General features: G+C 42.7%; 1 protein-coding gene across 1 annotated transcript in view; it reads right to left on the reverse strand.

Annotated features, from left to right (window-relative positions):
* LOC138293661 (aldehyde dehydrogenase family 3 member B1-like) overlaps window positions 1–15,304 on the reverse strand; it is a 346,834-nt gene that overhangs the window by 190,674 nt on the left and 140,856 nt on the right. The window contains exon 3 of the mRNA XM_069232958.1: window positions 4,776–4,886. Coding sequence (XP_069089059.1) covers window positions 4,776–4,886 — 111 coding nt within the window. The remainder of the gene's footprint in view (window positions 1–4,775; window positions 4,887–15,304) is intronic.

Genomic DNA, 15,304 nt, shown 5'->3' on the forward strand with positions numbered 1-15,304 from the left:
GTGGCAAAGAAACCAGGAGAACATAAAACTTAACAAAACGCTAACCAAAGGGTCCTGACCTTTTGCAGAAGTTCTGGAGTCAAAATCCAGACAATATAAAGAAAGTATGCACTGTTCTCAGCATGAGTGTTCTGCAAATTTAATTAATTCAAATACTACTTATGAGAACATTAGTAACTTCCTTAGCTCTTTTAAAATTGGATCTAGTTTTACCCAGAAGTGGTCTTTCGCTCTTCTGATAACACATGGTAATATAATACACTATTTATCTGGCAATTGACTGTTTAGAAGCACCTAACAGTGCATGGAGAGCTCCATATAACAAGCTACTTGTTTTGTAATCTCTTTCCTTTCACCAATGTAACACATAATATCTGGAGGGTAAAATGAGGTTTGTACAGTTGTACATATGCAATAGGCTTAGAATGATGAGTGCTCATGGAAACAAGGTTTTGTCTTTTTTGCAAGTTCACAGCTGCTGTTCAAGCAAATAATGTCTCTCTTGATTGCAAATTTACAGGTGCTACTTAAAAAAAAGAGGAAGTCATTGCTTTGTCATCCCTGCACATTTACAGCTCCTGCTGAAGGAACGAGAAAAGTAACCGCTTTATCTTTACTGCAGGTTTACAGCTGCTGCTGAAGGAAAGACAAGTCCTTGCTTTGTCTTTACTGCAGGTTTACAGCTGCTGCTCAAGTGAAGAGGAATCATTGCTTTGTCCTTACTGCAAGTTTACAGCTCCAGCAGAAGGAAAAAGAAGAACTCATAGTGTTATCTTTATTGCAAGTTTACAGCTGATCGTCAAGTGAAGAGGAATCATTGCTTTGTCCTTATTGTAGGTTTGGAGCTGCTGCAGAAGGAAAGAGAAGTCATTGCTTTGCCTTCACTGCAAGTTTACAGCTGCTGCTCTATAAAAAGAGGAATCATTGATTTGTCCTTACTGCAAGTTTACAGTTCCTGCAGAAGGAAAGAGAAGAAATCATTGCTTTATCTTTACTGCAAGTTTACATCTTCTGCTCAAGTAAAGAGGAATCATTGCTTTGTCCTTACTGCAGGTTTACAGCTGCTGCTGAAAGAAAGACAAGTCCTTGCTTTACCTTTACTGAAAGTTTACAGCTGCTACTCAAATGAAGAGGAATCACTGCTTTGTCATTTCTGCAAGTTTACAGATGCTGCAGAGGGAAAAAGGAGAAATAATTGCTTTATCTTTACTGCAAGTTAACAGCTGCTGCTCAAGGAAAGAGGAATCATTGCTCTGCCTTACTGCAAGTTTAGAGCTGCTGAAGAAGGAAAGAGGAGAAGTCATTGCTTTACCTTTACTCCAGGGTTAGAGCTGCTGGTCAAGTAAAGAGGAATCATTGCTTTGTCTTTACTGCAAGTTTACAGCTGCTGCTCAAGTAAAGAGGACTCAATGCTCTATATTTACTGCAGGTTTACAGCTGCTGCAGAAAGAAAGATGCAAAGTAATTGCTCTATATTTATTGCAAGTTTACAGCTGCTGTTCAAATAAAGAAGAGTCATTGCTTTGTCCTTACTGCACGTCTACAACTGCTGAAGAAGTAAAGAGTAGAAGTCATTGTACAGTGGTACATATGCAATAGGCTTAGAATGATGAGTGCTCATGGACACATTGTTTTGTCTTTATTGCAAGTTCACAGCTGCAGTTCATGCAAATAATTTCTCTCTTGATTGCAAATTTACAGGTGCTGCTTAAGAAAAAAAAGGAAGTCATTGCTTTGTCATCCCTACACATTTACAGCTCCTGCTGAAGGAACGAGAAAATTAATTGCTTTATCTTTACTGCAAGTTTACAGCTGCTGCTGAAGGAAAGACAAGTCCTTGCTTTGTCTTTACTGCAGGTTTACAGCTGCTGCTCAAGTGAAGAGGAATCATTGCTTTGTTGTTACTGCAAGTTTACAGCTCCAGCAGAAGGAAAAGGGAGAACTCATTGTTTTATCTTTACTGCAAGTTTACAGCTGATGCTCAAGTAAAGAGGAATCATTGCTTTGTCCTTAGTGTAGGTTTACAGCTGCTGCAGAAGGAAAGAGAAGTCATTGCTTTGCCTTCACTGCAAGTTTACAGCTGCTTCTCTAAAAAAAAGAGGAATCATTGATTTGTCCTTACTGCAAGTTTACAGCTCCTGCAGAAGGAAAGAGAAGAAATCATTGATTTATCTTACTGCAAGTTTACAGCTTCTGCTAAAGTAAAGAGGAATCATTGCTTTGTCCTTACTGCAGGTTTACAGCTGCTGCTGAAAGAAAGACAAGTCCTTGCTTTGCCTTTACTGCAAGTTTACACTGCTACTCAAATGAAGAGGAATCACTGCTTAGTCCTTACTGCAAGTTTAGAGCTGCTGAAGAAAGAAAGAGGAGAAGTCATTGCTTTATCTTTACTCCAGGGTTACAGCTGCTGGTGAAGTAAAGAAAAATCATTGCTTTGTCTTTACTGCAAGTTTACAGCTGCAGCTCAAGTAAAGAGGAATCAATGCTCTATATTTACTGCAAGTTTACAGCTGCTGCGGAAAGAAAGATGCAAAGTCATTGCTCTATATTTACTGCAAGTTTACAGCTGCTGTTCAAGTAAAGAAGAATCATTGCTTTGTCCTTACTGCACGTCTACAACTGCTGCAGAAGTAAAGAGTAGAAGTCATTGCTCTATATTTACTGCAGGTTTACAGCTGCTGTTCAAGTAAAGAGGAATCATTGCTTTGTCTTTACTGCACGTTTACAGGCGCTATGAAGGAAAGAGAAGTCACTGCTTTGTCTTTACTTCAAGCTTACAGCTGTTGCTCAAGCAAAGAGGAATCATTGCTTTGTCCTTATTGCAAGTTTACAGCTGCTGCAGAAGGAAAGAGGAGAAGTAATTGTTTTATCTTTACTCCAGGTTTACAATTGCTGCTCAAGTAAAGACGATTCATTGCTTTGTCTTTACTGCGAGTTTGCAGACACTCTGAAGGAAAGAGAAGTCACTGCTTTGTCTTTACTGCACGCTTGCTGCTGCTGCTAGTGGAAAGAGAAGAAGTCATTTTGCTTTAGCTTAGAGCCACTACTCAAGAGAATAAGCAGAGGATTTGGCGTTCCAGCCAGAGCTGCGGATTTTGGAACTAGCGAATGAGTTTTAAATATCGGCATCAGCTAAACATCCTGTGATTCTGGGCAAACCCCTTAATCTCATGGTGCCTAAATAAATGATGAATGTGGTTTTGTATAATGTGGCTGGTGCTCATGTAAAGTTCTCCAGTACCTTGTGGTCAAGTTTGCACCATATAAAATTGCAAAATAAAAAAGCTAATGCTTTGCGTGTTTTCTGAGTTTTTAGCAACTGCTCAAAGAAAGAGGCAAACTCATTGCTTTATCTGTACTGCAAGTGTACAGCTGCTGATCAAGTAAAGAGGAATCCTTGATTTGTCTTTGCTGCAAGTTTACAGTCACTGCTGAAGGAAAGAGGAGAAGTCATTGCTTTATCTTTACTGCAAGTTTACAGCTGGTTCTCAAGTAGAGTGTAATCATTGCTTTGTCTTCACTGCAGAATTACAGTCGCGATGAAGGAAAGAGAAGTCACTGCTTTGTCCTTACTGCAAGTTTGCAGCCGCTGCTAAAGGAAAGAGGAGAAGTCATTTTGCTTAAGTTTCGAGCCATTACTCAAGAAAAGATAATAAGTAGAGGAATTGGAGTTACGGCCAGAGCTGTTGACTTTGGAACTGAGAAATGAGGTTCACATCTCGGCGCCAGGTAAACATCCTGTGATTCTGGGCAAACCCCTTAAATCCCATGGTGCCTAAAAACAAATGATGAATGTGACCTTGTGTAACGTAGCTGGTGCTCATGTAAAGCTTGCCAATACCTTGTGGTCGAGTTTGTGCTATATAAAACTGTAAAAAACAACAAAAGGCACTGCTTTGCATGTTTTCTGTGTTTATAGCTACTGCTCAAAGAAAGAGTAGGAGTCATGGCTTGTGTTTTCTAAGAGCTGACCATATACTGCTTAAGTCTGATTTTTCTCTCTATTACTAAGTCAATTCCTCTGCCTCTGAATGGCACTAAGACAAGCACACAAGGAGTAAGATCGCCTCTCCTTGACACTGTCCCAACTTAGAAAGCCCAATTTGTCAAAAAGAGCTGAAAGAATATCAGCTATGCGAAAAGAGCAGAAACATGAACCCCCCAACACTTTTTAAAAGGCAGTGAATGCCTAATAGTGTTGAGTAAAGCAAAATACTACTTCAAAAAATGTTTCTGTAATGCACGAGGATGAAAGCAAAAAGCTCTACTATTCAGGGATTCTTGTTCCACTAAACAAAAAAGTGACCTGAGAGATAATTGAGAATGAGTTTCATTTTGGGACTCAACAGCAGACTGTTGTCTTAAAGTTACTGTACCAAATGCCTTTTTTAGTTCAGCTTCACACCAATCTAGCTCTATGCACTCTGTCTTTTGCTTATGAAAAACAGTGTTTAATTCTACTGGAGTTGATAAAGAAGTCCTTTGAGCATGTTGTTTACAATTACTTTGAAAATAGATACCTTTCTTTAAAAACAACTGTACCGGGGCCTTGCGCCTAGGTAGAAATATTCCATTATAATTACTGATATTCATCAATATCCCATGATGGAGAAAGGATATAGCTAGGGGGGATTTTATGTTTCAAGCTCACATTTTTGTGCGCAATTTCTGTACTGTCAGTAATGCCAGAGTTAAAGCACTCCCGGCTGTCACATTGTGGCTTAGAGTTAAAGACACCTTTCTGTTTCAATATCACATGTGCATCAAAGACATACCCAGTTCTTCGTCACATATTCATCTGTCATCCAGGTGTTCAGGTTGTTGAGGGCCACAATGATTTCATTGTTTATTAAACAGGTCTCAGACACTTCTGCCTCGAATGCAGGCTAAGACGGCACAGCCCATGAACAAAGGGGAAAGAATAAGACAAAATTAGTGGGTGTTGGGTCAATGGATGGGACAAAAAAGACAAAGGGAAGAAACTGGATGAGGTGAGGGTTGTAAAGGCTAATAGTAATGACAATAGGGAGAGTGGGAACTGAATGGGAAGAAACAGCAAAAGAAGTAAAGTGAAAGCGAAATGCTTTGTCGGTGAAGAGTAAATAAGGAAAAAACAGATAAAGGCGAGCATGTTGAAAAAAAAGACAGAAAGCATATATGGGGAGAAGAGGACAATGACATTAGTTCTGAGGCTATGATGTCAACTCTTCAGGAAACTATACCTGCCTTGAGTGAGACTGTAATTTAAGCGGAAAAGGAATTCTCTCAGTGTTAAGGAAAGCAAGTGACTTACATGCTGCTTTGGTAAAGCAGCAAGTAACTAACCATGCCAAGCCAGTCCACTGGTTCTTGCAGGAGGCCAAACCTGACTTGCACCAGTTGGAATGATATTGGCACAAAAACTATGAAGCGAGTGAAATTAAATTTAAAGATGGCTTGAAAGAATATGAATCCAAGTTAACTCTTTCTAAATCTGCCTACTATTATAATAAAATCATAGAGGCTAATAACAAACAGTTATAACACCTACATATGTACTTTACATTAGCTCTAAAGTTAGCATGAGGCCAATCCGTATGGCACTGTCCCCATAGTAAATTGTTAGAAACGCTATATCATAAACAAGAAAGAGGATTCTGAGAAATTCCTTAAACAAGAATTGTGTTTCGGAACATCACCATTCCATGACAATGTATTTACACGCCTCAATCCAGTATGACATACTAGAGATATCATACTGGTTTGAGCCACATTACTGACCATTCATGGATTTGTGTTACATTACAGACCTAACACTGGTTTGTTGTTCACTAGTAACATCACTATGGTGCAATGGATATAACACACTGCCTGTTTCATTATAGATGGTACCATGCGTCACAAGCTCTCAAACTGCTACCCTGAGTTCAGTTGAGCTTAGACTTTGTGATGGCGCATTCATTACAACAAAGTTCATATATCGTTATATTGCTGGATTGCTCTGCAGCCATGGAATAGGGAGTCAATTAACCCTACCCAACACCCTCTCCTCAAGAATGGGCTTCTTTGGGACCAAGCTTCACTGGTTTCCATTTTGTTAGAGCAATAGATTCCAGTTTGTCCAAATGAGAAACTTCACATTCAATTCAATCACTCTGTTCTGTGGTGCCCGCCATGGACCCAACGTATCTCCAATTATCTTTAATGGAAACCCTGGGAGTCATTGGGGAGGGGGTAACTGGCGGGGTCGCACCTTATCAGATGATAATCAGTTCACTTCAAGTCAGGAACTTAAGATCACATCCAAAGCTGGAAGGAGACTACTCCCCAAACAGATTCAGCTTGCAAGAAGGATTACATCCAGACTGCAGATGAGACAGTTCTTGGTGAGCAGCTGAGAAGGAGGGGTGGTCCTAAACACTACTGATGAAGCCTGACTCTAGGAGCCTGGGTGTGCGGGTAACTTATTGGCAGAAGCCCTGTAAAATAATGGAAAAACCTGGTGCAGCTATCTCCAGACCCTACAGCCTTGAAGAAATGAACAATCCCAGTGGTGCTCGAAGCATTGAATATTCTGGATACCAGTTCTCCAAAGTACTTGGGGATTTGGTATTTAATAGGGATTGTATCTTGGCTGCTGATCTCCCAATCTGGAGAGCATACGTCTCTTTTGCAGATGTTAAGGCGACCTGTTTTTGAAACAATAGCGCCTTTAGCCTGCTCAGCTTGTCATAGTTCACATTAATAGTATCTATGTGAGGCCACATGTCAGATACTTTTATCTCTCGTGTGGGGGGAAACAAAACATGTCCACAACACGTAACGACCTTTGAGACCGAGATTGAGTAGGCAATTCCTGGTCGCATGCCGCAACAGCTTTGATCGTTCAGTACCAAATAACTTCCATTGGAAAGTACATGAAATACCGGGTAAATCAAAGGGACGGGAATACCCTTCAACAAACAGGCCAAATTTGCGACCCCCGCATTGCAAAGACCGTGAAGAGACACTTGCTTACATATCATAGAATGACGAACAGCAGTCTCACATTCGCTTCCGCTAAGAAAGACCTCTGTTTCGCCGTTCAGACATTTGTAGTCAAAGGGCAACTCCCACTCTTCCTTAATATAGCTATCTCCTAGTTGCTCGTACCTTCCCACTGCAAGATGTTTCAGGCAGCTCGAAAAACAAAAGGTCGAAATCGGTAAATTAATTATGCCATGTAAGAGCCAGATAGTTGAAGGACTCTCTGCTACCGTGAAGGGCAACTTATCTAACTTTTCTACGCGAAGCATGGTGAAACTAGCCTCCCTCTTAGCCATTGTCTGTTGTTCCTTTGAAAAATTAAAAGCAGTGAAGAATTCACTCCCATTAATATACTTCCATGGAATGCGCCCATTTTTCAGTGTCTGTAAAGTCCAACCCAGCTGTATGATGGAACGCAGCTGTGTTTGCCCATGATATAACCGGGACAAGTCTGTCTGAGTGATATCAATAGCAGACAACACTATATTTGATAGTGAATAAATCCTGTTGGACAGTGTATTCATGCTGTTGTCGACAACAGCTAATGCCTTTTCTAAATTTTCTTTGTCCAATTGCCTTAAACGCGCAGTAGCCTCAATCTGTGAAAGTTTCCAAATTTCATTGTACATAGCATATATAAACCTTTTCGAACGCTATTTCCTAGGACCCAGCAAAAAATCCTGTAAGTCTATATCTTCAGAAAGAGTATTCAGGTGTTTCTTAACTGCGGCTAACGTGTTAGTCTGTACCCATTGCTGGCACAGCTTACCCACACTGTATGTTGTAACTATACCCGTATGTTGACCCAATACAAAGCGAGGGTCTGGCCTGTTAATTGAGAAACCCCCTGAAGAGTTAAAAAAACACGTCTGGCACTCATTAGTGTCAGTGGGCCATATTAACCACCCGCCGGGACTGGAAAGTGAAGAATTATAGGTACCAGCCTTTACCATGGCATCTAGCCTGTCCTCTGTGATATTAAGGAAGTATTGCCAATCTTTAAACCTTGCCGGAGTGGGGATACTGGGCGTGTTCAAGTCTTTAATTTTTGCTAACCCCAGACAGGATGTCTGTTGAATAGTGTCATTTAAGAAAATCATTTGCACAGGAATCAGGCATGCTCGAAATAAAGCCTCCCTACCCTGTATCTGCCAATCTTGCGTTCCCCATACACTTTTCAAATCAATAGTGCTCTTCCAGTATTCGTAACCTTCAATTGCGAGCCGGGAAACAATAATAATCAGTTTTGTATCAGTTAGCAAAATTTTCCTAATTTGTGCCGGAGGTATTTTAAAATAATACGACTCTGCTTGTCTTGTGTCATGCCCAGAAAAGTATGTAGATTTATCACTATAGTACCTTGGGCTCCCCACCGTTGGTGTAGAACAGTGTTCCCACACTGTGTAGTTTAATACTGGCCTGTATCTAGTGGCACGGTGTAGGGAGTAATGTCCCCAATTGTTATAGCAGAACATTTCCCCATAATTCATTGTATGCTCATATACATCATCACTTTCAAAAGCGGAATAGTCCTTCATTTCAGTTAGCATGGAATCAACTGTTTGGACATCCCAATCATCAGAGACAACATCGGGTGTAATTACATCAGTCATTGAAATTTTGAACACGTATGGTATTTGAATAATTTCAGTAGGCCCGTATATATCGAATGGAACTTTGTCCCACACAATCCCATCAGAAATCGGTATTGCTGTAATATTCACAGGGGACAAATCTCTTCGGACCTTATGTGAAGAATGGTGTGGTGTTAAAACCTCGTCAACAAGCTCCACTGAGGAGCGATCAGGAATATAGTGACCATTTATAAGCAAAAAGAAAACAGTCACAAAACCAATCCATAAAAATAATGCAAAAAATGTCAGACAGAACCATAAGTAGTCCCATGGGTATTTCAAATAGTTCTTTTTAAGCCATTGATACAGCTTACTACTTTTTGAAACATTGTCAATCACAGTAGTGGATGAATCTGGAGAAAAATCATCAATGTCAATGAAATAGCCAGAGGCAGCCTCTGCAAACACGGGAGCCGGTGCACCATCCGTACTTTGGTCCACTTCACGTGGGGGCTCTTGGTAGACAGTGTCATTAGTCTGTGATGTGTTTGTGTAAAAAACAGCTAGATCCTGAACCGAGGTGGTCACTGAAGAAGTGACTGGAACCAGCAAGAGTTCATTTTCCGCCCTCCCCATGGTCAAGGAGGTGTCTGGAACAGCAGTTGACATTGTTGCATAGTCTGTAGTAGTGATGTTCATCCTACTATTTAGATGTATGTCCTGTTGGGTAGTGAGAGGGGATCGGGAACCACCCAAGGGACCTCTTGGTCTACTGTGAAGGATTGGCCACATGGTGTAGTTTGATGTCATCAATGGAGATGAATCTGTTCGTTTTAGAACCAGACAGTGGTCGTAAGATGACAGTCCTGGTGCCTTTTATTCCCAAGACCGGTACAGGTGCTCTGTATGATGGACCAAATTCCTTCTTCACTGCGATCTTCTCACAAACCAGATCCCCAACTTTAGGAATACAGCCAGGCGAAGTTCTAGCTAAATCCCTTATTCCTAAGGTGGCAGCACTTGCAGATGATTTATCATCACGAAATTGCTGAAGCTCCTGTAAAACAGTGAGACGTTCATTTATGTCAAATGGTGTTTCTGCTGCCACCATACCAGGGGCATCAAGATCTGGGACATACATAGGTATCCCAAAGAGAACCTCATATGGAGTGCGTCCCCCCAAGGACCATCTTGGCAGATTATTCAGTGCTCTCTGGACCCCATGTAGGTGATGTAACCAACTGCGGCCTGAACCTAATACTCGAGCTGTTAAGGACTGCTTTAGATCACGATTCCGCCTCTCCACGACCGAATTTCCCTCGGGATGGTATGGTGAGGAGTAATGTAGTTCAACACCCATTGTCACCATGGTGTCCCTGAATGCCTTAGAGGCAAATGCAGGGCCCTGGTCCGAATGGAATGCCACAACTGCATATGTACTGATAAAGATCAGGAAAGTCTTTTATAACAGTCCGGGCGTCAGCCGACCGCTGTGGCCATACCCATAGGAATCTAGAACAAGAATCTACAGCGACTAAAATGTATTTGTGTGCACCATAAGGCTGTAAGGGACCACAATGGTCCAGGTACACACACTGTAGTGGCCTGTTGGACACTAAGAGGGATGTCTGCGGTGGGCGTTTGATATTAGAGCCCTTGATCTGCTGCCAAATGTCACAGCAAAGGACATACTGCTTCGTTCATCTGCATAGACCAGGCCAGCAGAAGCATTTCTGTAGAAGTGTTATCGTGGCCTGTATACCAGCATGCACAGAAGCGACACCCTCATGCGCTGCTTTAATGAAGTCTAATCTCTGATCATCATTGGGGATCACTCGATCACCAACCCCAGGAATTGTTGTGTAAGCAACATTCTGTGCACTGATATAGTAAGTATAGTTTGTAGGGTATCCTTTCGGAAGGGGCTTGCCTGCAGCCGAAGCTTTAACGGCAGTCAATATTTCATTATCCAATCTTGTCTGTGAACGAGTCACTGCAGCCACAGAAGCCGTAGCTACTGCTGCTTTGGCCGCTTCATCAGCCAACGTATTGCCAGTAACGTGTACTCCTACACGTTGGTGTCCTAATGTATGGACTACATGGACACACGGCAGCTTATCCTTAAGATCAGCCACCCTCCCCCACAATATCTTGTGTTTAATGGTGTTCCCTTTAGAATCTCTAAACCCGTTCAGTTTCCAATGATTGAGATAGTCATTGTATGACTGGACGCAGTAACAAGAGTCACTGACTATTAAAGTCTGGCACCCTGGCTCAATATGTTTGAGCGCTAGAATAAGAGCTTTAAGCTCAGCCAACTGGGCTGTGCAGTCCCCTAAGGTCTGCGTGTAGGTATTGTGAGGGTGGAAAACTCCATCATCCATCACTCCGCTCACGGCTGCGCAAGCTGCTGAATATTGATGTTTAGTACCTACAGCCGGTTGTGCTGAGCCATCAGTGTATATGACAGTATGGTCGTTGTCTAATGGCAAGATATTTAGAGGAGCGGGGTACTCTTGTTCGTACTGGAGAAACTCTTGTGTCTGAAGTTTTGGATAAAAAATATAATCGACATCAGTGGCGGTCAGAGACGTTGCCCATTGAATCCAACATGGATGTAATGCTTTAGCGTTAGGAACGCTTGCTTTGGTGACAGCCTCTAAGGCCGGAACCGGGGAGACAACAATAATATGTTTCCCCTGGGCAAGTGGTCTCTCTTTTATGATGGCCATCTGAACTGCCGTCAGAATTTTTTCTGTAGGTGCAAAACGCTGTTCAGCATTGGAGTATAAATGTGATTTATATGCTATGGGTACCGTGTCATCCTCATTAAAGGTGACATAAGTAAATCCAATGGCACCAGCAATTATTCTGATGACCAAGTTTGTTTTATTGTCATGTGTGTGCAAGTGTTTAGCTTCTAGCATGTCCTGTTGCATGTCCCTGAAAATGCGTGAGTGTTCAATTGTCCAGTGTCTGCTAGAAAAATTGGGCTGAACCAAGTCATAAAGGTGCTTGATCCGTTGTGCATAATCTGGAATGTATGTCCTGCCAAAATTAAAGAAACCTAGTAATGACTGTAGTTTCTTAAGTGTGTTAGGAGGGTGCAGTTGAGCATTTTTCTAGAAAGTGCGGGCCAGGCTCTTCCCCTCGTTTGATAGCTCATATCCCAGGAATAATACACTGAGAAAGGCGATCTTGCTTTTCTTGAAATTGAATTTGTAACCGAGGTCTGCAAATCCCAAAATGATCCGATCGACCCTCGCAAGATGAATGTCAAGGACGTCGTCTGTGAGATATATGTCATCCACATAGGATAACGCCTCTGAATCAATATCGTGTAATATTGATGTTACACAGGCTGAAAATAGCCCTGGGCTATTTTTATAGCTTTGAGGTAAACGACAAATGCGTTTCTGAGAGCACTCAGGTCCCGACTTTCATGTGCTAAATTCTGGCAGAAGAATCCATTAGAAATGTCTAATGTTGTTCTATATTTTTTATGCACTATGTTGTTTATTAGTGCTGTGCTGTGTGAATTTTGTATAGCATATGTACGTGTAGGACTATTTAAATGTCTATAATCAACGACTATTCTATATGAATGGTCTGGGTTTGCAACAGGGAATAGCGGATTATTCATTGCAGATGTACAGGGCTCAATCACTCCCTGGTACTCAAGCTGGGTGAGGATCTCCCTCACTGGAGGTTTTGCTTCATGTTTAACAGGATATTGTGGCTGCGGTTGGGGTGTAGGGAGTAACATGACAAGGAGACTACTTGTCCCAACCTACATGATTGCGATATAACGCAGGTGCCTGCACTATAGCCCATTCAGAAGCATATGCTTCTTTGTCTGCTTCCGGAACAAGATCGGAGAAGGAAGGCAAAATGACATCTTCCCCATGCGGGAGCTTGCGGATGTGTTCAGGTGGCCAATCTCTTTCGGCCAATAGGATATCACTAGTAAGTTCATCCCAAAACATCACACTTATAGTGCGCTCCACGTCTCCCTCTATCTGAATTTTTAAATCATATACCCTATCAGGACTGAGAACGCGGCCGTCCGCTGTTTCAACTGCGATGAAATTGCTAGTTGCTGTCGCATCAAGATGATCTTTCAGACTCTGGCAACATATCGTGACCTCTGCCGCTCTGTCTAACAGAGTCACTACCCACGTCTTGTTCCTCAACAGTGTTCTCAAGTATACTGGCATTCTTAGCTGTCAGTGCTGCCCCCTTCTTCTTTTTAAACTGTGGCTTTTGCTGAGGAATCTTTTCTTCCTTTTTAATGGTAGACTACGGCGAGTATTTCTTTTCTTTCACGTATTCAGGACGTCGATCTTGACGGCCCCCTCTCTAGCTACATCTATCCGGTGCGTCCTGAAAGGAACGAGAGGGACGTGAATCAGTATATCTGTCTGGAGTTTTAATGTTCTCCCTATTTCTGAGATTATATCTCCTTTCGGAGTTCTCCGGGTGTGGAGAATCAGCTCTCTTATATCTTCTTTCTTTGAAATCTTTTTGTTTGTCCCAGCGCTTCTTAGAGCACTCTTGTGCCTGCTTTGTAGCCTCCTTATGGGCGGGACTTTGTAACTCCAATTTCTTTGGTTTGGCTCCCAAACTATCCCGCCCTATACTAGTATAGGTATCGGAAATTATTTTCGGTAGTTGTCTCTCTTGTTCCTGGTGTGGAGTTTCCCAGAGACGCTGGCGTATTGCCAGTGCTACCGCTTCCCCTTTAATGTTACTGAATATTATTGAAGATACCGTGCCAAAGTTACGCATTAATTTCGTTCCCAAATCCAGGGCTTGTGCAACCCCATGCTCATTTTGTATTTGTTTTAACACTTCCGGTAAATTGGCAAGTGTCGGGGTACCATGTGTGGTAGTGTATATAGCAAGGTTCAGGGGTGCCCTTAAATACTAGATTTAGGGTAGTGACAGAGGTCGAGAAGGGCAGAAGCCAATGGCTTCTGATCCTGAGGGAGGCTACACTTTTCCTGTGCCTGCTCCCTTTGAGGAGGGGGGCACATTCCTAACCCTATTGGCTATTATCCTCCAAAGCAAGAGGAAGGATTCTGAGAGGGGTTCACCTCAGCACAGGGAACCCTAGGGGTGGTCCCAGCTGGGGTGGACACTCCTTCTCTTGTTTACTAATTTTCCCACTGGACTGGCCGCCAAAAAAGTGGGGCTTGGTCTGGGAGGTGGGCTTCTCCACTGGCTGGAGTGCCCTGGATCAGCAGAAGCCTTTGAGCTCACTGCCAAGTGTTGCTGTTCCTGTGAGAGGGAGGTGTGAAGCACTTCCACCCAGAGCAGGCTTTGTCTCTGACTCCAGAGAGCACAAAGGCTCTCACCTCATGGGGTCAGAAACTTGTCTGATGGTGGCAGACTGGCAGTGACCGGTCAGCCACACACTAGAAAGTTGGTCAAATTTCAAGGGGCTTAAGATCCCCTCTGTGTGCATTTTTCAATAAATCCAACACTGGCATCAGTGTGGGTTTATTGAGCTGAGAAGTTTGATACCAAAGTTCTTAGCATTCAGTAAAACCATCATGGAGCTGTGGATTTTGTTGTGACAAACTCCGGGCCCATGTTCTCAATATGGCTTCATTGCACTCACAAAGTCTGAGCATTGACTTAGCCACTGTAGGGGCACATTGCTCATAGAGCTATGCCCTCACCTGAGGTGTAGTGCTCCCTGCCTTAGGCCTGCTAGAGGGGTGGCTTACCTATGCCACAGACAGTGTTTTGTAGGTATGGCACCCGTGCAGGGTTGCCAAGTCGACTTTACCTTTTTCTCTACACCAACACACACAATCTGCAATGGCAGTGTGCATGTGTTTGGTGAGGGGTCCGTTAGGGTGGCATAATACATGCAGAAGCCCTTAGAGACCGTCTCTGGCCACACGGCTCTTGATACCATTGGTACCTTATACAAGGGAATTAGCTGTGTGCCAGATGTGTGCCAATTGTGGAGGAAATTGTACCGTTTAGGGAAACATCACAGATGGTGGGGCCTGGTTAGCAGGATCCCAGCACACACTCGCTCAAGTCAACATCAGATAACAGGCAAAATGTGTGTGGGGGGTGACAATGCCAAAAGGTGCACTTTCCTACACTGTTGGCTACAGGTGTGATGGTAAGAAGGGACCTGCAACGGAGAATAACAGGGAGGTGGTGTACCTACTCCTGAAATTAATAATACATCTGGAAAAGTAAAAACAACCGTCATCTAAACCCAAACTGATCATGACTCCTGAAATGCCTTCAGTGCCTTGCCCTGGCACCTGCAGGTTATCTGTCTCTCTATGACTGGGCATTCTGCCGTTCTCCCCCTCAGGCTTTCTAACTAGGGTGCAGCAAGTCACTTGCTCCACTAACTGTGATCTCTGCCAACATGTAATTTCTTAGAGGGTAGCCCTCACGGCACTTACCTTAATATACACATATACAGATCTCATGACAGTGCTGGGCCCTAAGCCTTAGTATTCATACACTGTTGCCGGGTGAACCATAATCCACCAGCCCTGACAATGTCCTTCATGCCTCCTAAGAAGGAAACACAAAAACGTATGTCTCAGCAACACAACTCCTCACAAGTAGGTTTGGGCTAAATTTTTGTTATGCCGGGGTAATTGAAGTTATTTCAGTAATTACGCATTATTCTTGAGATGCCAAATTACTAAATTTAACCAGTTACTCCAGCTTGAGTAATTAAGAGC

Source organism: Pleurodeles waltl, chromosome 4_2, assembly GCF_031143425.1.
Source record: "Pleurodeles waltl isolate 20211129_DDA chromosome 4_2, aPleWal1.hap1.20221129, whole genome shotgun sequence".
NCBI classification, from domain to species: Eukaryota; Metazoa; Chordata; class Amphibia; order Caudata; family Salamandridae; genus Pleurodeles; species Pleurodeles waltl.